The sequence below is a fragment of the Heteronotia binoei genome, chromosome 8 (genome assembly GCF_032191835.1).
Source record: "Heteronotia binoei isolate CCM8104 ecotype False Entrance Well chromosome 8, APGP_CSIRO_Hbin_v1, whole genome shotgun sequence".
NCBI lineage: Eukaryota > Metazoa > Chordata > Lepidosauria > Squamata > Gekkonidae > Heteronotia > Heteronotia binoei.
This window is the reverse complement of record NC_083230.1, coordinates 127,578,241-127,603,345: the sequence shown is the minus strand read 5'-3', so window position 1 is coordinate 127,603,345 and position 25,105 is coordinate 127,578,241. Positions and strand designations below refer to the sequence as shown.

The following is a 25,105-nucleotide window of genomic DNA, read 5'->3' as shown; positions in this document are numbered from 1 at the left end:
CTCTTATGTTCTTATGTGACACAGAGTGTTGGACTGGAGGGGCCACTGGCCTGATCCAACATGGTTTCTCTTATGTTCTCATGTGACACAAAGTGTTGGACTGGAGGGGCCACTGGCCTAATTCCACATGGCTTCTCTTATGTTCTTATGTGACAGAGTGTTGGACTGGATGGGCCACTGGCCTGATCCAAGATGGCTTCTCTTATGTTCTTATGTGACATAGAGTGCTGGACTGGATGGGCCATTGGCCTGATCCAAGATGGCTTCTCTTATGTTCTTCTGGGACACAGAGTGTTGGACTGGAGGGGCCATTGGCCTAATCCAACATGGCTTCTCTAATGTTCTTATATGACAGAGTGTTGGACTGGAGGGGCCACTGGCCTGATCCAACATGGCTTCTCTTATGTTCTTATGTGACACAGAGTGTTGGACTGAAGGGGCCATTGGCCTGATCCAACAGGGCTTCTCTTATGTTCTTATGTGACACAGAGTGCTGGACTGGAGGGGCCATTGGCCTGATCCAACAGGGCTTCTCTTATGGTCTTATGTGACACAGAGTGTTGGACTGGAGGGGCCATTGGCCTGATCCAACAGGGCTTCTCTTATGTTCTCATGTGACACAGAGTGTTGGACTGGATGGGCCACTGGCCTGATCCAACAAGGCTTCTCTTATGTTCTTATGTGACAGAGTGTTGGACTGGATGGGCCATTGGCCTGATCCAAGATGGCTTCTCTTATGTTCTTATGCGACACAGAGTGCTGGACTGGATGGGCCATTGGCCTGATCCAAGATGGCTTCTCTTATGTTCTTCTGTGACACAGAGTGTTGGACTGGATGGGCCATTGGCCTGATCCACCATGGCTTCTCTTATGTTCTTCTGTGACACAGAGTGTTGGACTGGATGGGCCATTGGCCTGATCCAAGATGGCTCCTCTTATGTTCTTCTGTGACACAGAGTGTTGGACTGGAGGCGCCACTGGCCTGATCCAACATGGCTTCTCTTCTGTTTTTATGTCTTCGATGTCAATTATCCACAGTGTCTGCCCGGTCCCTGGTTATCAGGATAGTAGTCAGTGCAGTCAGTGCAGGGAAGTCAATTAGATGGTGTGAGGACGCCCGCCTGCCTCAGCCAAAAGACTGACGGAACAGCTCCGTTTTGCAGGCCCTCTGGAATGGTAGTAGATCTGGTAGGCTCCAAATCTCCTTGGGGAGCTGATTCCACCAGGTAGGGGCCAGGACCGAGGCAAGCCGGACGTCCTTTGGGCCAGTGATCGTCAGAAGACGTTGGCTGGCTGATCGTAGTGGCCTCAAGGGCTCGTATGGGGGGAGACCGTCCCGCAGGTATGTTGGGTCATCAAAAAGGGGACATTCCGCAACCAAATGCAGTCTGGAGCCACCAGCGAGAGCTGAAGCGGAGTGTTAAGTATTCACACGTGGTGGAAAAGTCTTTCTCACAAGTAACATGAATAAAAAATGAAGGGCACTGTACCTTTAAGGAGCCCGACCGCTGCCTCCGGCGAAAGCATGAAGGAGTCCAGGGACCGGGCGATTTCCAGCAGGCCGCTGAAGTGCTGGGCCATGTGGTCCCGGCAGACGGAGCAGATGTTGTGGATGGCTTTGGCCGCGACCGAGGCCAGCTGCTTCTCACAGAGGCCCTTCATCAAAAAGCCCAGCACCGGATCTTTTTTGGGGGGGAGAGAAACCAGGGAAGAAGTGGTTAACTTGGGGGGAAAATCGCTTTCTTCTTTGCGTAGATTGTTCGAGGGAAAGGGGTTTGAAGAGGAAGCCCTCAGGGAATGGCACGGGCAAAGCGCCTCGCTGAGTCAAAGGGTTGGAATCAAAACGCTAGCGGCCACGGAAGCGATGGACCGACTGGGAAAAAAATCTTTTAGCCCATTAGCTACTAGGCCAGGGTGGCCCGACTGTGGGTCGGGAGCCACATGTAGCTCTTTCATACATATTTTGTGGCTCTTAAAGCCCCTACTGCGCCATCAGCCAGCTTGGAGAAGGCCTTTCTCTCTTTAAATCTCTTTCTTTCTTTCTTTCTTTCTTTCTTTCTTTCTTTCTTTCTTTCTTTCTTTCTTTCTTTCTTTCTTTCTTTCTTTCTTTCTTTCTTTCTTTCTTTCTTTCTTTCTTTCTTTCTTTCTCTCTCTCTCTCTTTCTTTCTTTCTCTCTCTCTCTCTCTTTCTTTCTTTCTCGAAAGCCAGTTTGGTATCGTGGTTAAGTGTGTGGACTCTTACCTGGGAAAACCGAATTTGATTCCCCACTCCTCCACTTGCACCTGCTGGAATGGCCTTGGGTCAGTCATAGCTCTCGCAGGAGTTGTCCTTGGAAGGGCAGCTTATGGGAGAGCTCTCTCAGCCCCACCCACCTCACAGGGTGTCTCTTGTGGGGGGAGAAGATATAGGAGATTATAAGCTGCTCTGAGACTCAGAGTGGAGGGTGGGATATAAATCCAATATCTTCTTCTAAAGGGAGAGCCAGTTTGGTGTCGTGGTGAAGTGTGGGGACTCTTATCTGGGAGAACCGGGTTTGATTTCCCGCCCCTTTCACTTGCAGCTGCTGGAATGGCCTTGGGTCAGCCCTAGCTATCGCAGAGGTTGTCCTTGAAAGGGCAGCTGCTGTGAGAGCCCTCTCAGCCCCACCCATCTCACAGGGTGTCTGTTGTTGGGGGAGAAGGTAAACGAGATCGTGGGCCGCTCTGAGTCTCTGATTCAGAGAAAAGGGCAGGGTATAAATCTGCAATTCTTCTCCTTCTTCCTTCCTTCCGACTCTCAAACCTCACATGCCAGCAGGTGCAAGTGGAGGAGTGGGGAATCAAACCCTGTTCTCCTAGATAAGAGAGCTCTGGCTGACCCAAGCCCATTCCAGCAGCTGCGAGTGGAGGAGTGGGGAATCAAACCCGGTTCTCCCAGATAAGAGAGCTATGGCTGACCCAAGACCATTCCAGCAGCTGCGAGTGGAGGAGTGGGGAATCAAACCCGGTTCTCCCAGATAAGAGAGCTCTGGCTGACCCAAGGCCATTCCAGCAGCTGCAAGTGGAGGAGTGGGGAATCGAACCCAGTTCTCCCAGATAAGAGTCTGCTCACTTAACCACTACACCAAACTGGTTCTCCATACTATCTCCTTACTCTCTTTATTATCTAACCGGGAGAGGACTGTCCCCCCACATCATTATAGAGCTACAATTCTACGCGATCACCCTCAGAAAAGAACTCGCTTATATTGACGTGGTACAGCACCACATGTTTTAAGATGGTAACTTCATTTTATTGGTTTTTAGATTGCAACTATAAGTCCGCTGGCTGAGAGGGCAGAATAGAAATGTAAGGTAAATCAAATAAATAAATCTGAAATAAGTACACACATGGTCTGGTCTGACATGGGCCGGCCCAACGAGGTCTCATTTATGTCAGCTCCGGCACTCGTAACAAATGAGTTCCACACTCCTGTGCCGCAGAATTGCTTGGTAAGCAGAAGGTCCCAGGTTCAATCCCCGGCATCTCAAACTAAAAGGGTCCAGGAAAGTAGGCGTGAAGAACCTCAGCTTGAGACCCTGGAGAGCCGCTGCCAGTCAGGGGAGGGACAGTAACTCAGTGGTAGAGCCTCTGCTTGGTAAGCAGGTCCTGGCATCTCCAAAAAGGGTCCAGGCAAATAGGTGTGAAAAACCTCAGCTGGAGACCCTGGAGAGGCACTGCCAGTCTGAGAAGACAATACTGACTTTGATGGACCCAGGGTCTAATTCAGCATAACGCAGCAACTCAAACAGCCCAAGAGTCAAACCCGATCTGGTCAGATCTCGGAAACAAAGCAGGGCCAACCCTGGCAAGGACTCGGATGGGAACCTTCCAAGGAATACCAGGCCTGGATGCAGAGAGAGGCAGTAAAAAACACCTCTCTAAGCGTCCATGCCTCATAGAATCATAGAGTTGGAAGGGACCTCTAGGGTCATCTAGTCCAACCCCCTGTACCATGCAGGAAACTCACAAATACCTCCCCCTAAATTCACAGGATCCTCATTGCTGTCAGATGGCCATCTAGACTCTGTTGAAAAACCTCCAAGGAAGGAGAGCCCACCACCTCCCGAGGAGGAAGCCTGTTCCACTGAGGAATCGCTCTAACTGTCAGGAAATTCTTCATGTTGAGACAGAAACTCTTCTGATTTAATTTCAACCTGTTGGTTCTGGTCCTACCTTCTGGGGCCACAGAAAACAATTCCACCCCATCCTCTATATGACAGCCCTTCAAGGACTTGAAGATGGTGATCCTATCACCTCTCAGCCGCCTCCTCTCCAGGCTAAACATCCCCAGCTCCTTCAACCTTTCCTCATAGGACTTGGTCTCCAGACCCCTCACCATCTTCGTCGCCCTCCTCTGGACCCGTTCCAGCTTGTCTAGATCCTTAAAATATGGTGCCCAAAACTGAACACAAGACTCCAGGTGAGGTCTTACCAGAGCACAATAAAGCGATACCATCCCATCACGTAATCTGGACACTAGACTTCTATTGACACAGCACAAAATTGCATTTGCCCTTTTAGCCACCGCATCACACTGTTGACTCATTCAGCGTATGATCCACTAAGACCCCTAAATCCTTTTTGCACAAGCTACAGCTAAGACAAGTCTCCCCTATCCTATAACCATGCATTGGATTTTTCCTACCTAAATGCAGAACTTTACATTTATCCCTGTTAAAATTCATTTTATTGGTTTTAGCCCAGTTTTCCAGCCTGTCAAGGTCATCCTGTATCCTGCTTCTGTCTTCTACTGTATTTGCAACCCCTCCCAATTTAGTATCCTCTGCAAATTTAATAAGCATTCCCTCGATTCCTTCATCCAAATCATTGATAAAGATGTTGAACCAAACAGGTCCCAGGACAGATCCTTGAGTCCCTCCACTTGTCACTCCTCTCCAAGAGGATGAGGAACCATTCACAAGCACTCTTTGGGTGCGATCTGTCAACCAGTGACAGAGCCACCTAATGGTAACAGGATCCAAACCACATTTTACCAACTTGTCAACAAGGGCAGTATGTGGAACATAGGGGCTGCTAAGCCCCAGAGTTGGACAGCAGTTCTCCTGCTCTGAAGGTTCTCTGACGGTGGGAACCTCCCCGGATGTCACCAGTGCAATGACATCACACACGGCCATTCTAGGCATCTCTGGGGAAACTATGGTTTTCCCAGACGCTCTAGCCATTTGGGAGGGCAAAACTCTATGGTCCCCGTTTCCTTCTGCATTTGCAACCCCTCCCAATAGGGATTTGCCAGAACTCAGCCATGATTTCCAGGCGTGACACGCATGCACACACGAAAAGGAAAAGACTGAAAAGCAGACGCGGAGAGGAATGCACGTCCCCCTGTAACCACTCACCAAGGAAATGCGGGTTCCTGTCCACCACTTCGCTCATCTCACCGACCAGCTCGATGCTCGTGAAGCGGACAGCCACGTGCACCGATTCGGGCAGGCGCACCACCCCGTCCAGCACCTCCACCAGCGTGGGATTGTTCTCCCTGAGAGCAAGAGGCAGCGGATCACTCACCAAATCGACAAACACAGCCCGGGGCAGCCACGGAAGCAGCAATATTGGCTTTCTTGATTATTTTACAGCTTTGCCGTCACAAAATGCAGGGGAGGGACGGTGGCTCAGTGGTAGAGCATCTGCTTGGGAAGCAGAAGGTCCCAGGTTCAATCCCCGGCATCTCCAACTAAAAAGGGTCTAGGCAAATAGGTGTGAAAAACCTCAGCTTCGGACCCTGGAGAGCCGCTGCCAGTCTGAGAAGACAATACTGACTTTGATGGACCAAGGGTCTGATTCAGTAGAAGGCAGCTTCATAGGTTCATATAAATGCACCATTTATAATAACGTAGTTTGCAAGTACAATTGCACTCTGGCACACTTATGAAATCATAAGAACATAAGAGAAGCCATGTTGGATCAGGCCAGTGGCCCATCCAGTCCAACACTCTGTGTCACACAGTGGTCAAAAAATTGTGTGTGTGTGTGTGTGTGTGTGTGTGTATATATATATATATATATATATATATATATATATATATATATATATATATAAAACACATATACATATATATACACACTGTGGGTAATAGCCACTGATGGACCTCTGCTCCATATTTTTATCTAATCCCCTCTTGAAGCTGGCTATCCTTGTAGCCGCCACCACCTCCTGCGGCAGTGAATTCCACATGTTAATCACCCTTTGGGCAGTAGTATCAGTGCCTTTCAAAGGGCCATCCTAACCAGAGGTATACCCTTTTAAGCCCAATGAAGTGTTATTGTAATTATGAATATAATCAGGGGTAAAAACAGTGGGAGAAGGGGGAAGGAGGAATGAGAAGATATAACGTACTTCTTGATACAATTAAAGTCTTCACTCTCTTTCAACCCATAGGTGGTAGACTTCTAAACTAGGTATAAGAATAACATTTCAACAGCTTGATTCCCCCCTCCTCCACTTGCAGCTGCTGCAATGGCCTTGGGTCAGCCAGAGCTTTCTTATCTGGGAGAACCGGGTTTGATTCCCCCCTCCTGCACTTGCAGCTGCTGGAATGGGCTTGGGTCAGCCATAGCTCTCGCAGGAGTTGTCCTTGAAAGGTCAGCTGCTGTGAGAGCTCTCTCAGCCCCACCCACCTCACAGGGTGTCTGTTGTGGGGGGAGAAGATATAGAAGATTGCAAGCTGCTCTGAGTCTCTGATTAAGAGAAAAGGGTGGGGTATAAATCTGCAATTCTTCTTCTTCTTACTACTCTATGAAAAAGTCCCATTTTCATTACTTCTTTATCCATTCATAGAAAAGAGTCCATCTCTCCAACACTTCTCGCTTAGGTTTATCCTTTGAAATGTCCGTCAGCGGGTCCATTTCAGCTGTTTCTAGTATTTTCTGTGTCAATTCTTCTATAGCTGGTATTTCTCTTTTTCCAGCGTTTGGCAAACCTTATTCTAGCTCTTACAATAACTATTCTAGCTGCATGTTTACGATTCTTATTGGTTATCTGTGGCATCACATTTAACAAAAAATAATTCAGGTTTAAAGGGAACGGTCATCTTTAACGCCTCAAGCCCAATGGTGCCAAAGGATTTAGACGGGCCAACTCTGCTCAGGATCAAGGTTCGAGTCCAGTAGCACCTTCAAGACGGTGATGATTTGCAGGGCAGGGCCTTACGAGAGGCAAAATTCCCTCGGTAAGAAACGAGTTGGAGTGGAAGTTCCCATTTTGAGGGTTGTGGAGAAACGCCATTTTAGTCAGTGGTGGTGCTTCATTTGGCAGGGGTCAGGAAATCCCTCAGCAGGCTTGGTAGCCTTCCCCTCACTCCCCCCCTCCCTTCCAGAGCCAAACCAACAACGCTAGGGGGAAAATCTCCTAGAGAGGCAGGAAGTGCTGTTGTTCCTTGCATGTGTTAGGCAGGAAGAGAAGGCAGATTTGAACTGGGGCTCGAGCGAGCATGTGGTGAGCAATGGAGGCTCCTGCCTGTGGGGGAGGCCTGCTCAGGAAAATGAGGCCTCCAGGCAGGCAGACTAAGTAAGTACTTCACAAGACAGGGCAAGTTTAGATCAGGGCCAGCAGGACGCGTTTATAACACATTTTGTTTGTCAGGCTGTTTGCTGTGCTGGGCTTGGCTGTGCTGGGCTGTGCTGTGCTAATTTTGTAGATGCAACTGCTTTTGTTTTGTTTTTCTTTTCCTATCATTTTTACTGTTTAAATAAATGTTTTTTCTGTTTTAAATACTGGCAGTCAATCTCTGTACCACATAGATCCCCAGACCGCTTTAGACCACGCTGTGTCGAGAAGGGGGCCCCGGGGAAGGCATGCAGTTGGATAAGGTGCCGATCCTCCAGGGGTGCCCCAAAGAAGCGCTGAGGTCTCTGTGAAACCCAAGTGCAGGGTGGCAGAGGACCTTGAGGCCTGGCCTCACAGCTGGAGAGGGGGATTGGGAGTCCTGTTCCTCTCAATCTGAACCCCGGGACTGAGCAGGTGGTGGCAGCGAGCCCAAGGGGCAGGAGGAGAAATAGCTCCCTCCAGGAGTTGGCGACTCAATAGGGAGCTGACGGGACCGGGTCTGAAGGCAGAATCGGGCCGGTTCCGCCACAAGGGTGAACGAAGCCTTCGCCCTCAAAAGCTTCTCCCCTCTAAATCCCGTTGGTCTCTACCAGTCTGGTGGGCAAAGTCCCCACAGACTTCCACAAGCAAATTCACAGTGGAAAGAGAAGGTGAAGAAGAAGATATTGGATTTATATCCCGCCCTATATTCTGAATCTCAGAGTGGCTTACAATCTCTATTATTATTATTGTGGTTGTTGTTATTATTATTATTAATTGCATTTGATGAATCACCCTATCCCAGCTAGTGACAGGCTCTGGGTGATGTACAACATTAAAAAATGCATATATATATAAAATACATATATACAGAGAGCCAGTTTGGTGTAATGGTTAAGTGTGCAGACTCTTATCTGGGAGAATCGGGTTTGATTCCCCCACTCCTCCACTTGCAGCTGCTGGAATGGCCTTGGGTCAGCCAGAGCACTCTTATCTGGGAGAACAGGGTTTGATTCCCCACTCCTCCACTTGCACCTGCTGGCATGGCCTTGGGTCAGCCAGAGCTCTCTTATCTGGGAGAACCAGGTTTGATTCCCCCCTCCTCCACTTGCAGCTGCTGGAATGGCCTTGGGTCAGCCAGAGCTCTCTTATCTGGGTGAACCAGGTTGGATTCTCCACTCCTCCACTTGCAGCTGCTGGAATGGCCTTGGGGCAGCTAGAGCTCTGGCAGAAGTTATCTTTGAAAGAGCAGCTGCTGTAAGAGCCCTCTCAGGCCCACCCACCTCACAGGGTGTCTGTTGTGGGGGGAGAAGTTACAGGAGATTATAAGCTGCTCTGAGTCTCTGACTCAGAGAGAAGGGCAGGGGATAAATCTACATTCTTCTACTTCTAAAAAGATTACAAACCCTGATGGTGTCTTTAAAGTGCTCTTATTCAGTTATTACCTTTACCTCCACCCACCCCCTACAACAGACACCCTGTGGGGCAGGTGGGGCTGAGAGAGCTCTCCCAGAAACTGCCCTTTCAAAGACAACGCTGCGAGGCCATTCCAGCAGCTGCAAGTAGAGGAGTGGGGAATCAAACCTGGTTCTCCCAGATAAAAGTCCACGCAGTTAACTACTACACCAAACTGGCAGAAAGCGCTAGATTGGGAGAGAAAGCTCCAGGAAGAAAGACTCCACGAGCTTCAGGCCAACTTCTCCCTCCCCAAGGCAGATGCGAAAACACCTCTGGAATGAGAGGGAAAGGGAACAGTAATGGCCCCGAGGTGAACACCCATGTCATGGCCCATGGTGCAGATACAGACTTTTGAGCTCCCCAATACTCACTGGTCGACGCTCTTGGCTATGGAGGCCATGATGAAGAGCACAGCTTCCGTCACTTCCCAAGGAGGGTTTCCTTCCTTCAGGGTTGCGTAAAGCTGTGGAGAGAAGGGGACGAGAGATGCTGAGCTGAGGAGAAAGGAGAAAGCGAGACAGGACAAAGATCCCAAACATAAGAACATGAGAGAAGCCATGTTGGATCAGGCCAATGGCCCATCCAGTCCAACACTCTGTGTCACATAAGAACATCAGAGAAGTCATGTTGGACCAGGCCAATGGCCCATCCAATCCAACACTCTGTGTCACATAAGAACATCAGAGAAGCCATGTTGGATCAGGCCAATGGCCCATCCAGTCCAACACTCTGTGTCACAGAAGAACATAAGAGAAGTCATGTTGGACCAGGCCAATGGCCCATCCAATCCAACACTCTGTGTCACATAAGAACATCAGAGAAGCCATGTTGGATCAGGCCAATGGCCCATCCAGTCCAACACTCTGTGTCACATAAGAATATAAGAGAAGTCATGTTGGACCAGGCCAATGGCCCATCCAATCCAACACTCTGTGTCACATAAGAACATCAGAGAAGCCATGTTGGATCAGGCCAATGGCCCATCCAGTCCAACTCTCTGTGTCACAGAAGAACATAAGAGAAGTCATGTTGGACCAGGCCAATGGCCCATCCAATCCAACACTCTGTGTCACATCAGAGAAGCCATGTTGGATCAGGCCAATGGCCCATGCAGCATTTTAACCTTTCTTCATAGCGAAAGTGTTCCAAGCCTTTAATCATTCTAGCCTTTTTTTGCCCTTTTCCCAATGCTATAATGTCCTTTTCGAGGTGCGGTGGCCAGAATTGCACACAGTACTCCAAATGAGGCCACACCATTGATCTATACAGGGGCATTATGATAACCAAAGTAAAGTATCGATGCCTTTCAGGTAATCTGAAACGATGCAAACTGCAGAAGACTGAAACACACACACGCACCCCGGCATTCCCCCACACTGTCTCCCCACCTGGGCGAAACATTCCACAGAGCCGACGAGGAAGATCAAGTCCTTCACCAGGTCTGACACTCGCATCCGGAACTCTCCAAAGTCATCCGTCTCCTCGGGAATCCCTTCCTGGCAGGGGAGGATAGTTGAACATATGAAGCTGCCTTATATTGAATCAAACCCTCGGTCCATCAAAGTCAGTATTGTCTGCTCAGACTGGCAGCGGCTCTCCGGGGTCTCAAGCTGAGGTTTTTCACGCCTATGTGCATGGACCCTTTTTTGCCCCCTACTGGGGCATGGAGGTCATTGAGAAAAGTGGCTTGATAAAGCCCGCCTCTGCCACCCAGCTCTGGTATTCCTTGGAGATCTCCCATCCAAGAACTTGCAAAGCCCTGCCCTGCTTAGCTTCAGAGATCTGGCAAGGTCGGGCTTGCCAAGGATATCCAGGTCAGGGTGGAAACTTTACAGTTCAGTTACATCAGCAGAAAAGTGAATCCGCAATTCACCGTTGAGGGAACAAAAGCAGCGGAGGGAATGGTTTTATTGCAACACACAGGAAGTTTAAAAAAAAACGCCAGGAAGCATAAGACGACTGTTAGGAAGGGAGGGGCTACGGATCTCAACTATTGCGACAGGTTCTCTTTTTCTGCTAACTGATGGAATATTTTCCTGCTTAAGTCAAAATCATTCCAGGCCCAAATGTAAACCAAGCAGGGTTGCCAACTCCAGGCTCGGAATTTCCTGGAGATTTGAGAGTGGCACCTGGGGAGGGACGGGCACAATGCCATAGACTCCGCCCTCCCAAGCAGCCATTTTCTCCAGGGGAACCGATCTCTGTAATCTCGAGATCATACAGGGATGCCCGCCTCCATGTGGGGCTTGGGGATCTCCTGGAATTTCACCTATGTCAGGGGTGGCCAACGGTAGCTCTCCAGATGTTTTCTTTGCCTACAACTCCCATCAGCCCCAGCCAGCATGACCAATGGCTGGGGCTGATGGGAGTTGTAGGCCAAAAACATATGGAGAGTTACCATTGGCCACCCCTGACCTATGGGAATCAATTCCTCTGGAGAAAATGGCTGCTTTGGAGGGTGGAGTCTATGGTTTGTACCCTGCTGACGCCCCTTCCCTCCCCAGGTTCCACCCCCAAATTTCCCAGAGTTCCCCAACCTCAAGCTGCCAATTCTTTCCTTCCCGCCCACCCCAAAACACACGCACACATACCCCTCTGACAATGGCCAAGAGGGACCTTGTAATTCCAGATATCCAGTCTCCTGGAGATCTCCAGTCTTCATCTGGAGGTTTACAACTCTAGAGACATTGCTGAGAACTTAAAGCTGCAAAAGATGGGGTTAATTTTTCCAATGTGGTGTTAAGAACACAGAGACATGCCCGGGGCTATTTTTGTAGCAGGAGCTCCTTTGCATATTAGGCCACACACCCCTGCTGTAGCCAATTGTCCAGGAGCATACAGGGCTCTTCGTACAGGGCCTACTGTCAGCTCCCGGAGGATTGGTTACATCAGAGGGGTGTGGCCTAATATGCAAAGGACACCCTGCTCCAAAAAAGCCCTGATTAGGCCACACCTCCTGATGTAGCCAACCCTCCTGGAGTTTACAGGACTCTTCTTACAGGGCCCGCTGTAAATTCCAGGTGGACTGGCTACATCAGGGGTGTGTGGCCTAATATCAGGGGTAGAATTCTAGCAGGAGCTCCTCTGCATATTAGGCCACACCTCTTCCTGCTATAGCCAATCCTCCTGGAGCTTACAGGGCTCTACTTACAGGGCCTACTGTCAGCTCCGGGAGGATTGGCTACATCAGGGAGGTGTAGCCTACTATGCAAAGGAGACCCTGCTACAACAATAACCCTGGGCATGCCTACTTATAAGAACAGAAGAGAAGCCATTTGGGGTCACACCAATGGGGGAGTGGAATTGGATTTGGGGCTGGGCAATGAGGCAGGCACCTGAGCCCACGGGCATGCGAGAGAGGGAGAGCGAGAGCGGCACCCTTTGAGGGGGAGGGAGAACCAAATCAAGGGAACTCGGTGTGAGGAAAACGTCCTCTGTCAGGAGAGGTGAACGACTGCTTGGCACGTGGCCGTATCAAGGTAGCCATCTCTCTCGGGGCTTGCTGCCTTCCGGGACCAAGAGGGAAAGGTGTGCCTGAGTGTCAGTTGGGGGGCAGGAAAAGAGACCAGCCAAGCTTACGTGGTCCGGATCCAGCTGGCAGTGCCGCGCCAGAGCGTGCAGCAGCCTCTGAATGTAGGCCTTAAAGATGCTGTGGATGACGGCGTCCTCTGTCTTGTACAGGTGCTCCCCCAGCCGATACCAGAAGTTGAAGGAAATCTCCACCACCTGTTAAGAACATAAGAGAAGCCATGTTGGATCAGGCCAATGGCCCATCCAGTCCAACACTCTGTGTCACATAAGAACATAAGAGGAGCCATGTTGGAAGTCCATCAAGTCCAACACTCTGTGTCACATAAGAAAAGAAGAGAAGCCACGTTGGATCAAGCCAGTGGCCCCTCCAATCCAACACTCTTTGTCACATGAGAACATATGAGAAGCCACGTTGGATCAGGCCAGTGGCCCCTCCAGTCCAGCAGTTCGTGTCACAGAAGAACATAAGAGAAGCCCTGTTGGATCAGGCCAGTGGCCCATCCAGTCCAACACTCTGTGTCACATAAGAAAAGCCATACTGGATCAGGACAGTAGCCCATCTAGTCCAACACTCTGTGTCACATAAGAACATCAGAGAAGCCTGTTGGATCAGGCCAATGGCCCCTCCAGTCCAACACTCTGGGTAACAGAAGAACATAAGAGAAGCCATGTTGGATCAGGCCAATGGCCCATCCAGTCCAGCACTCTGAGTCACAGAAGAACATAAGAGAAGCCATGTTGGATCACGCCACTGGCCTCTCCAGTCCAGCACTCTGAGTCACAGAAGAACATAAGAGAAGCCATGTTGGGTCAGGCCAGTGGCCCCTCCAGTCCAGCACTCTGTGTCACAGAAGAATATAAGAGAAGCCATGTTGGATCACGCCACTGGCCTCTCCAGTCCAGCACTCTGAGTCACAGAAGAACATAAGAGAAGCCATATTGGGTCAGGCCAGTGGCCCCTTGAATCCAACACTCTGTGTCACATAAGAACAGAAGAGAAGCCATGTTGGATCAGGCCAGTGGCCCCTCCAGTCCAACACTCTTTGTCACATGAGAACATATGAGAAGCCACGTTGGATCAGGCCAGTGGCCCCTCCAGTCCAGCAGTTCGTGTCACAGAAGAACATAAGAGAACCCATCTTGGATCAGGCCAGTGGCCCCTCCAGTCCAGCATTCTTTGTCACAGAAGAACATCAGAGAAGCCATGTTGGATCAGGCCAGTGGCCCATCCAGTCACACCACTCTGTGGCCAAAAAAGCAGGAGCCATCAAGAGGTCTATCAGTGGGGCTAGGACACTAGAAGCCCACCCACTGTTGCCCCCCTCCCCTAAGCACCGAGAATACAGAGCATCAATGCCCTGGACAGAGTTCCAACAATAGGCAGTGGCAAATACCCACTAATGGACCTCTGCTCCATACGCTTATCTAATCCCCTCTTGAAGCTGGCAATGTTTGTAGCCACCACCACCTCCTGTGGCAGTGAATTCCACTTGTTAATCACCCTTTGGGTGAAGAAGGACTTCCTTTTACCCATTCTAACCCAACTGCTCAGCAATTTCATTGAGTGCCCACGAGTTCTCATATTGTGAGAAAGGGAGAAAAGAACTTCTTTCTCTGCCTCCTCTATCCCATGCATTATCTTGTAAACCTCTCTCATGTCACCCCGCAGTCGACGTTTCTCCAAGCTAAAGAGGCCCAAACACTTTAACCTTTCTTCAGAGGGAATGTCTTCCAACCCTTTAATCATTCTAATTGCCCTTTTCTGCCCTTTTCGCAGAGCTAGAATATCTTTTTTGAGGTGCGGTGACCAGAATTGTACACCCGACTCCAAATGAGGCCGCAGCATCAATTTATACAGGGGCATTATGATACCGGCTGATTTGCTTTCAATTCCCTGTGAAGGGGCAGAAGAGTGTTTTGAACTCGTACCCACAGCAGTGCCCCCTTCTGCTGGTAGACACGCAAAGAACGTGGCGCCTCCATTCAACATCTCTGCACCCCACTCCGACAGCCCAACAGTCATTCCATCTTCTCCACCTCACAAGGACGCTACCTTGGTTCTGCCAATCACCGGGGGGGAAGGAGGGCTGCTTCCCTTCCTACCTCGTACTGCGGGTGGCCCGCGCAGATCAAGAGCAGCTCTATAGTCCTTAAGTCCCCCAGGCCGTGGCCCGGCGTGCAAACGATTTTATCCAGGAACGTCTCGCAGAGTTCGGTGAAGATCCGGCAATAATTCAGAACCCTGGAAGAGAGGAAAGGGGATGGGAAGGTCACTGAGTGGGCACAGAAGGTCACATGAAACATACAGCTGGAAGGGACCACAAAGGTCATGGAGTCCATCCTCCTGCTACCTCCCTCCTCTCCCCCAGGGACCCCTGCTCTACGACTAGAAGAAAGCAAAAAACCTCCAGGGTCACTGAGCCAGTCTGGCCTAGAGGAAAATGCCTTCCTAACCTCCGAGTGGCAATCAGCATTTCCCTAGGCATGGAAGAAGAACATAAGAGAAGCCATCTTGGCTAAGGCCAGTGGCCCACCCAGTCCAACACTCTGTGTCACATAAGAATATAAAAAAAGCCATGCTGCATGAGGCCAATGGCCCAATCCAGTCCAACACTCTGTGTCATGTAAGAGAAGCCATGTTGGATCAGGACAATGGCTCATCCAGTACAACACTCTGTGTCACGTAAGAGCATAAAAGAAGCCATCTTGGATCAGGCCAATGGCCCATCCAGTCCAACATTCTGTGTCACATGAGAACATAACAGAAACCATGTTGGATCAGGACAATGGCCCATCCAGTCCAACACTCTGTGTCACATAAGAGAAGTCATGTTGGATCAGGCCAATAGCTCATCCAGTCCAACACTCTGTGTCACGTAAGAGCATAAAAGAAGCCATCTTGGATGAGTCTAATGGCCCATCCAGTCCAACACTCTGTGTCACATAAGAAAATAAGAGAAGCCAAGTTGGAACAGGCCAATGGCCCGTCCAGTCCAACACTCTGTGTCACCTAAGAACATAAAAGAAGCCAACTTGGATCAGGCCAATGGCCCATCCATTCCACCGCTCTGTGTCACACAAGAGAAGTCACGTTGGATCAGGCCAATGGCTCATCCAGTCCAACACTCTGTGTCACGTAAGAACATAAAAGAAGCCATCTTGGATCAGGCCAATGGCCCATCCAGTCTAACGCTCTGTGTCACATAACATAAGAGAAGCCATGTTGGATCAGGCTAGTAACTCATCCAGTCCAACACTTTGTGTCACGTAGGAACATAAAAAAAGCCATGTTGGATCAGGCCAATGGCCCATCCAGTCCAATAATCTGTGTCACATAAGAACATGAGAGAAGCCATCTTGGATCAGGCCAATGGCCCATCAAGTCCAATAATCTGTGTCACGTAAGAACATAAAAGAAGCCATCTTGGATCAGGGCAATGGCCCATCCAGTCCAACACTCTGTGTCACAAGTGCCATCAGGAGGTCCACCAGTGGGGCTAGAAGCCCTCCCACTGTGCCTCCCCCAAGCACAAGAATACAGAGCATCACTGCCACAGACAGAGAGTTCCAGCAATACGCTGTGGCTAATAGCCACTGATGGAGCTCTACTCCATATTTTTATCCAATCCCCACTTGACGCTGGCAATGCTTGTAGCTGCCGCCACCTCCTGTGGCAGTGAATTCCACATGTTAATCACCCTTTGGATGAAGAAGGACTTCCTTTTATCTGTTCTAACCCGACTGCTCAGCAATTTCATTGAATGCCCACGAGTTCTTGTATTGTGAGAAAGGGAGAAAAGGGCTTCTTTCTCTGTCTTCTCTATCCCATGTGTAAGGGGCCACGAGAAACAAGCGCTGATGCAACCCTTCTTGCCCTCCTTCTCATGGTCTGCCTAAGCTCTCAAAATCAGCATTGCCATCAGATGGCGATCTAGCCTCTGCTTAAAAACTTCCAAGGAAGAAATATTGAAGAAGATACTGGATTTATATCCCGCCCTACACTTTGAGTCTCAGTCTCAGAGCAGTCACAATCTCCCCTACATTCCCCCGCCCCCACAGCAGACACCCTGTGAGGTATGTGGGGCTGAGAGAGCTCTTAAAGCAGCTGCCCTTTCAAGGACAGCTCTGAGAGAGCTATGGCTGACCCAAGGCCATTCAAGCAGCTGCATAGGAAGGAGTGGGAAATCAAACCCGGTTCTCCCAGAGAATAATTTATGCACTTCACCACTACACCAAACTGGAAGGAGGGCCCATCGCCTCGGAAGCCTGTTCCATGGATGAACCATCTGGAATCTTGGGGAGGGACAGCAGCTCAGTGGTAGAGCATCTGCTTGGTAAGCAGAAGGTCCCAGGTTCAATCTCCGGCATCTCCAACTAAGAAGGGTCCAGGCAAATAGGTGTGGAAAACCTCAGCTTGAGACCCTGGAGAGCCACTGCTGGTCAAGGGAGGGATGGTGGCTCATTGGTAGAGCATCCACTTGGTAAGCAGAAGGTCCCAGGTTCAATCCCCAGCATCTCCAACTCAAAAGGGTCCAGGCAAATAGGCGTGAAAAACCTCAGCTTGAGACCCTGGAGAGCCGCTGCCAGTCTGAGGAGACAAGACTGACTTTAATGGACCGAGGGGGGTCTGATTCAGTAGAAGGCAGCTTCATATGTTCATATGTTCCCAGGGATCATTTCATAGAAAAAGAGGTGCTGGAACTCATTAGCACAACTCATTTGCATATGCCACACACCTTTGACATCGCCGGAAGGTGTACTCAATCATATCAGCTCAGCATTTACCTTAAAATACTTCTTGAATTAGAACTGTCATAATAAAACCTTACTCCCCTCATACATTATAAATTACTTCCTCCTATGTGGCCACAGTGGCATGGTGAAGATTCCCATCTGTCTGCTTCATTAAAAAAAAAAGGACATCCCCTGTGCAAGCACCAGCCATTTCCGACTCTGGGGTGACGTTGCTTTCACGTTTTCACGGCAGACTTTTTACGGGATGGTTTGCCCTTGCCTTCCCCAGTCATCTACACTTTCCCCCCAGCAAGCTGGGGACTCCTTTGACCGACCTCGGAAGGATGGAAGGCTGAGTCAACCTGGAGCCGGCTACCTGAACCAGCTTCCTCTGGGATCGAACTCAGGTCATGAGCAGAGGGCTCCGACTGCAGCACTGCAGCTTCACCACTCTGCGCCTTCATAGGTTTTGGTTATTTTCCCATTTTTTGTGGGGCAAAATATTAGAAAGTTTGTCAGAGTTTAGCAAAATTCTCACAGGGGGTTTGAACAATGGAGCCCTGAAGCAAGGGCGGGGCTGGGGGGGGGGCAAGAAAGAAAGACCACAATTCAATTTAGAGGTTCCAGAGCTCTGCTCCTGTGAGCTCTTGCCCAAAATGATGCCTGGTTTCTCCTAATGTTTAGCCGAAAACTCTTCTGATTTAATTTCCGAGCTCTTAAACGGGAACCCTCAAGACCCAGGCCTTTACAGATGGTATTTTGATGATGATACTGGATTTATATCCCGCCCTATACTCTGGATCTTACAACAGCTTACAATCTCCTTTATCTTCTTCCCCCAGAACAAACACCCTGTGAGGTGGGTGGGGCAGAGAGAGATCTAACTGAAACTGCCGTTTAAAGGACACCTCTGTGAGAGCTCTGGCTGACCCAAGGTCCTTCCAGCAGCTGCAAGTGGAGGAGTGGAAAATCAAACACGGTTCTCCCAGATAAGAATCCGCGCACTTCACCACTGCACCCAACTGGCTGTGAGGTGGGTGGGGCTGAGAGAGCTCTGACAGAAACTGCCCTTTCAAGGACAACTCTGCAAGAACCGTGGCTGACCCAAGGCCATTCCAGCAGGTGCAAGTGGAGGAGTGGGGAATCAAACCGCGTTCTCTCAGATAAAAGAGCTCTGGCTGACCCAAGGCCATTCCAGCAGGTGCAAGTGGAGGAGTGGGGAATCAAACCGTGTTCTCCCAGATAAGAGAGCTCTGGCTGACCCAAGGCTATTCCAGCAGCTGCAAGTGGAGGAGTGGGGAATCAAACCGTGTTCTCCCAGATAAGAGAGCTCTGGCTGACCCAAGGACATTCCAGCAAGTGCAAGTGGAGGAGGGGGGAATCAAACCGTGTTCTCCCAGATAAGAAAGCTCTGGCTGACCCAAGGCCATTCCAGCAGCTGTGAGTGGAGGAGTGGGGAATCAAACCCGGTTCTCCCAGATAAGAGAGCTCTGGCTGACCCAAGGCCATTCCAGCAGCTGCAAGTGGAGGAGGGGGAAATCAAACCCGGTTCTCCCAGATAAGAGAGCTCTGGCTGACCAAAGGCCATTCCAGCAGCTGTGAGTGGAGGAGTGGGGAATCAAACCCGGTTCTCCCAGATAAGAGAGCTCTGGCTGACCCAAGGCCATGCTAGCAGGTGCAAGTGGAGGAGTGGGGAATCAAACCCGGGTCTCCCAGATAAGAGAGCTCTGGCTGACCCAAGGCCATTCCAGCAGCCGCAAGTGGAGGAGTGGGGAATCCAACCCGGTTCTCCCAGATAAGAGAGCTCTGGCTGACCCAAGGCCATTCCAGCAGCCGCAAGTGGAGGAGTGGGGAATCAAACCCGGTTCACCCAGATAAGAGAGCTCTGGCTGACCCAAGGCCATTCCAGCAGCTGTGAGTGGAGGAGTGGCGAATCCAACCTGGTTCTCCCAGATAAGAGAGCTCTGGCTGACCCAAGGCCATTCCAGCAGCTGAGAGTGGAGGAGTGGGGAATTAAACCCGGTTCTCCCAGATAAGAGAGCTCTGGCTGACCCAAGGCCATTCCAGAAGCTGCGAGTGGAGGAGTGGGGAATCCAACCCGGTTCTCCCAGCTAAGAGAGCTCTGGCTGACCCAAGGCCATTCCAGCAGCTGCAAGTGGAGGAGGGGGGAATCAAACCCGGTTCTTCCAGATAAGAGCTCTGGCTGACCCAAGGCCATTCCAGCAGCTGCGAGTGGAGGAGAGGGGAATCAAACCCGGTTCTCCCAGATAAGAGAGCTCTGGCTGACACAAGGCCATTCCAGCAGCTGCAAGTGGAGGAGGGGGGAATCAAACCCGGTTCTCCCAGATAAGAGTCTGCACACTTCACCACTACACCAACACTGGCTCTCAGCAACCTCCCATGGCAAGACCCATGGGAGCACCTGAATGCTGAATAGGCAGTACCCCTTTGCCTACTACAGGTGCCAACGAGGCCTTCCCAGGTGTCCACTCACTTGTCCAGATCCTCTCGGGCCACGGCCATGTGGTAGGCGGTCTCAAGGGTCAGGACCCCCTGGAAGAGCTGCAGGGCCAGCGGAAGGTTGGTCTCCACGTTCTCGATGGCGTAGAGCGCCGAACAGACGCAGTCCGACGCGGCTTCGTGAAGATTCGACGACGTCTTGTCCTGTTGCTGGGAGGGGACAGAGCAGTAGCCGGGTTAGACATCTGGGGGTGGGGAGGGTGGGGGGAGGGACTGGACTGCCCGGCAGCTAACTTTGGGGGCTGCCTCTCTTGCCACAGGGCAGCTACGTCCCCCCTTCCTCTACGATTGCTGATATCGGCTTCGCTTAAGCAACCCGAATGGCTGAAGGTCAGGGGATACACAGAAGGGAGCTGCCTTCCCCCGATTGCCAAATTTTAAAGGTCAAGGTCGTCCCCTGTACAAGCACCATAAATCCATGTATAAATCGATGGTGCGGCCTCGTTTGGAGTACTGTGTGCAATTCTGGTCATCGCAACTCAAAAAGGATATTATAGCATTGGAAAAAGTGCAGAAAAGGGCAACTAGAATGATTAAAGGGCTGGAACACTTTCCCTATGAAGAAAGGTTGAAACGCTTGGGGCTCTTTAGCTTGCAGAAAAGTCGACTGCGGGGTGACATGATAGAGGTTTATAAGATAATGCATGGGATGGAGAAGGTAGAGAAAGAAGTACTTTTCTCCCTTTCTCACAATACAAGAACTCGTGGGCATTCAATGAAATTGCTGAGCAGTCAGGTTAGAACGGATTAAAGGAAGTCCTTCTTCACCCAAAGGGTGATTAACATGTGAAATTCACTGCCACAGGAGGTGGTGGTGGCTAGAAGCATAGCCGGCTTCAAGACGGAATTGGATGAAAATATGGAGCAGAGGTCCATCAGTGGCTATTAGCCACAGTGTGTGTGTGTGTGTACACACACACACACACACACATATATATATATTGGTCACTGTGTGACACAGAGTGTTGGACTGGATGGGCCATTGGCCTGATCCAAAATGGCTTGTCTTATGTTCTTAAGCACCAGTCGTTTCCCATTCTGGGGTGACTGGGGTGTTGTGGGGTTGCTTTGCCCTTTCCCAGTCTTCTGCGCTTTCCCCCCAGCAAGCTGGGGACTCATTTGACCAACCTCGGAAGGATGGAAGACTGAGTCAACCTCGAACCGGCTACCTGAAAACCCAGCTTCCGCCGGGGATCGAACTCAGGTCGTGCGCAGAGGGCTCTGACTGCAGTACTGCAGCTTTACCACTCTGCCACGGGGCTGCTTACGAAATTCTACACTTTTTCAAAATGCCAGACAATGACATATTGTCCAGAGGCCAACATTCTACAAAATGTCCAAATGCTGAATGCCGGGTGTCATGGATTCTGCTTCCCCCAAAGCCCACGAAGAAGAGAGACCCATTTTAAAGACAAGGTCAAACAAGTTACCAAAATTCTAAAGGGAGTCTAATTCAGGATTATACTATCACAGTTTCTAGATACTTTTGCCACAGGGCGACCGACCAGAGCAAACCCACCCTTTTGCCTCTTGAGTCCTCAGACATGCACACGAGCCATGAGAAAGCATTGGGGGGGGTTCTTACCTGACTTGACATTTGGGGAAGATGCAGAGCCCCTCCCGCCCTGGGTCTTACGCTCCTTGTACCCCCCAGCAAATGAGAGAAACCCCTGCCTCCGAGCCCTTCAGACCTGCTAAGGCAGGAGTGTCAAACTCATTTGTTACGAGGGCCAGAAGTGAGACCTTGTCGGGCTATGCCACCCACGTGTGTCAGAAAGCGTAAAGTGGAGATTTAGAAACGGACACAGACAAACACAATTAAAGATTATTTTTTTTTTATCTCTCCCGTGGGATCAGCGGAACTGTGCAAAGGAAGCTCTGGCTCTTTCCCTCCCTCCCTAGGGGACGAGGAGGGGGAGAAGCCTCAGCCAATAGAAGGGAGAGGGGCTTGGCTCAGTAGCTCTGCTGTGCGATTGAGAGAGCCTGGAAAAACCAGCTCTGCCTTTCTCCTTTCCTCCCCAAGGGAGGAGACTCAGCCAATGGAGAAAACAGAGGTTTTGCTCTGTAGCTCTACTGTGCGATTGAGAGAGCCTGGCAAAGCAAGATCCCCCTTCTCCCCTTCCTCCCCAAGCGAATGGAAAAAAATAAGAGGCTTTACCTCTGTAGTTCCTGCGTTACTGAGCAAGCCTAGCAAAGCAAGCGGTGACACAGGAGGCAAGAGAGAGGGAAAAGAAAGCAGACTTGTGCGTGGGCCTTGCAGGAACCTCCAGGGGCCTGATTTGGCCCCCGGGCCGCATGGTTGACACCCCTGAGCTAAAGGACTTGGGGCTCGACGGGCTGGAAGACATACCAGGACCTCGAAGAGCAGCGAGAGCAACTTGCTGTTGGCCATGAAGGTGCCGTCCAAGACTCCGAGGTTGAACCAGCTTCCCAGGCAGCGGAAGATCTTGATGAGCATCTTCTCGTCGTTGCCGGCCTTCCCGACGCAGGTCACCTGCGCAGAAGGAAGAGGAGAGGACGCTGCGACAAACAAATCCCACCTTCAAGGCGAATGGGGTCTGACCTTGTTGAGAACAATGTCGAGACAGTGTGTAATTGCAATAAAAAAGGCCAACGCCATGCTGGGAATGATTAGAAAGGGAACTGAAAATAAATCAGCCAGTATCTTAATGCCCCTGTATAAATCGATGGTGCGGTCTCATTTGGAATACTGTGTACAATTCTGGTCACCGCATGTAAAAAAGGATATTATAGCACTGGAAAAAGTGCAGAAAAGGGCAACTAGAATGATTAAAGGATTGGAACACTTTTCCTATGAAGAAAGGTTAAAACGCTTGGGGCTCTTTAGCTTGGAGAAACGGCGACTGCGAGGTGACATGATAGAGGTTTACAAGATTATGCATGGGATGGAGAAAGCAGAAAAAGAAGTCTTTTTCTCCCTTTCTCACAATACAAGAACTCGTGGGCATTCAATATTTCATTGAATTGCTGAGCAGTCAGGTTAGAATGGATAAAAGGAAGTCGTTCTTCACCCAAAGGGTGATTAACATGTGGAATTCACTGCCACAGGAGGTGGTAGAGGATACAAGCATAGAGAGCTTCAAGAGAGGATTGGATAAGCATACGGAGCAGAGGTCCAATAGTGGCTCCTCTTATGTTCTTATGTGACACAGAAGGTTGGACTGGATGGGCCACTGGCCTGATCCAACATGACTTCTCATCTGTTCTTATGTGACACAGAGTGTTGGACTGGAGGGGCCACTTGTCTAATCCAACATGGCTTCTCTTATGTAACACAGAGTGTTGGATTGGAGGGGCCACTGGCCTGATCCAACATGGCTTCTCTTATGTGACACAAAGTGTTGGACTGGATGGGCCATTGGCCTGATCCAACATGGCTTCTCTTATGTTCTTATGTGACACAGAGTGTTGGACTGGAGGGGCCACTGGCCTGATCCAACATGGCTTCTCTTATGTTCTTATGTGACACAGAGTGTTGGACTGAATGGGCCACTGGCCTGATCCAACATGGCTTCTGTTATGTTCTTATGTGACACAGAGTGTTGGACTGGAGGGGCCATTGGCCTGATCCAACAGGGCTTCTCTTATGTGACACAGAATGTTGAATTGGATGGGCCATTGGCCTGATCCAACAGGGCTTCTCTTCTGTTCTTATGAAACACAGAGTGTTGAACTGGAGGGGCCACTGGCCTGATCCAACATGGCTTCTCTGATGTTCTTAACCACACCGCTAATTGATGATGGAAAACAGGCATCCCTGTGATCTCCCGTCCAGATTACTGATGAAGTCCGCACTCGCATGGGAAAAGCTGTGATTTAGTGGTACAGCATCCGCTTGGCATGCAGAAGGACACCCTCCTCAAAGGAACCTCCTCCATCTTGAACCTCTGTACACCTGCGCATCTTAGAACAGGCCCACCACTGAACCTATGAAGCTGCCTTCTACTGAATCAGACCCTGGGTCCATCCAAGTCAGTGTGGTCTACGCAGACTGGCAGCGGCTCTCCAGGGTCTCAAGCTGGACTTGCCTGGACCCTTTTGAGTTGGAGATGCCAGGGATTGAACCAGGGACCTTCAGCTTTCCAGGCAAAGACTGTGCCACTCAGCCACCTCCCTCCCCTAAAGATGGAGTCAGGATCAAACCAACGATAGTCAGTGAAATGACTCCTGCATTAATCATGTGATGAAAGCCGCATCTGGAGGGAGTCAAGGAACGAGCCCTTTCCCCAAGGGCTTAAAGGGTTCCTTCTTTGATAAGCTCACCTTTTGAATGACACAATTAATAATAAGGCTCCAGCCCTTGCTTCCTTATCTTAAGTGCTGAAGGTTCTTCTCTCGACTTCTTTATGGAAGGTATTCAGCCATCTACTTCCCTATCTAAGCTCTCGGTCGCCCTAAGGGGGACCCTCTCTGATAATCTGGCCAATGCAATCAAGACAATGAGGCAACTCCAGCCCTTGCCTCCTTATCTTGGAAGTGCTGAAGAAGGACTCAAAGCCTTCTCACCATCCCCGGGCCTAAGGAAGTCCGTCTCAAGTCAACCAGAGACAGGGCCTTTTCTACAATGGCCCCTACATGGTGGAACCAGCTGCCGGAAGAGGTGAGGGCCCTGCGGGATCTTACTCAGTTCCGCACGGCCTGTAAGACAACCCTCTTCCGGTTAGCCTACGCCTGACTGGATAAATGTAGCTTATTAGACCTCTGTGAAATATATTGTATAGTTTTAATGTTAAGAATTTAAGGTTTTTAGGTTTTTAAATCCTTCGACTTTTTAAATGTAATAACTCTGTACTTTGTTTTATTGTTTGCTGTGAGCCGCCCTGAGTCATTTTATGGGAAGGGCGGGGTATAAGTTATAGAATAAATAAATAAATAAATAAAATTTTCCCCTCTACTCCTTTGTACTCAGGCATCTATTTGCCTGTCTAAACTCCCAGTCTCCCTAAAGAAGAAGACGGCAGATTTATACCCCACCCTTCTCTCTGCGGCCCCGTGGCGCAGAGCGGTAAAGCAGCAGAACTGCAGTACTGTGGTCTGAACTCTCTGCTCATGACCTGAGTTCTATCCCAGCGAAAGCTGGTTCAGGTAGCCGGCCCAAGGTTGACTCAGCCTTCCATCCTTCCGAGGTCAGTCAATGAATCCCCAGCTTGCTGGGGGAAAAGTGTAATGACTGGGGAAGGCAATGGCAAACCACCCCGTAATAAGTCTGCTGTGAAAACGTTGAGAAAGCAACGTCACCCCAGAGTTGGAAACGACTGGTGCTTGCACAGGGGACAT

At 50.1% G+C, this 25,105-nt stretch overlaps 1 protein-coding gene across 1 annotated transcript in view; it reads right to left on the bottom strand.

Annotated features, from left to right (window-relative positions):
- The window catches only part of TNPO3 (transportin 3), a 120,792-nt gene that overhangs the window by 34,302 nt on the left and 61,385 nt on the right, over window positions 1-25,105 (bottom strand). The window contains 8 exon segments of the mRNA XM_060246034.1: window positions 1,491-1,682; window positions 5,379-5,518; window positions 9,394-9,485; window positions 10,411-10,518; window positions 12,602-12,748; window positions 14,657-14,795; window positions 19,782-19,957; window positions 22,158-22,301. Of these exon segments, the coding sequence (XP_060102017.1) occupies window positions 1,491-1,682; window positions 5,379-5,518; window positions 9,394-9,485; window positions 10,411-10,518; window positions 12,602-12,748; window positions 14,657-14,795; window positions 19,782-19,957; window positions 22,158-22,301 (1,138 nt within the window).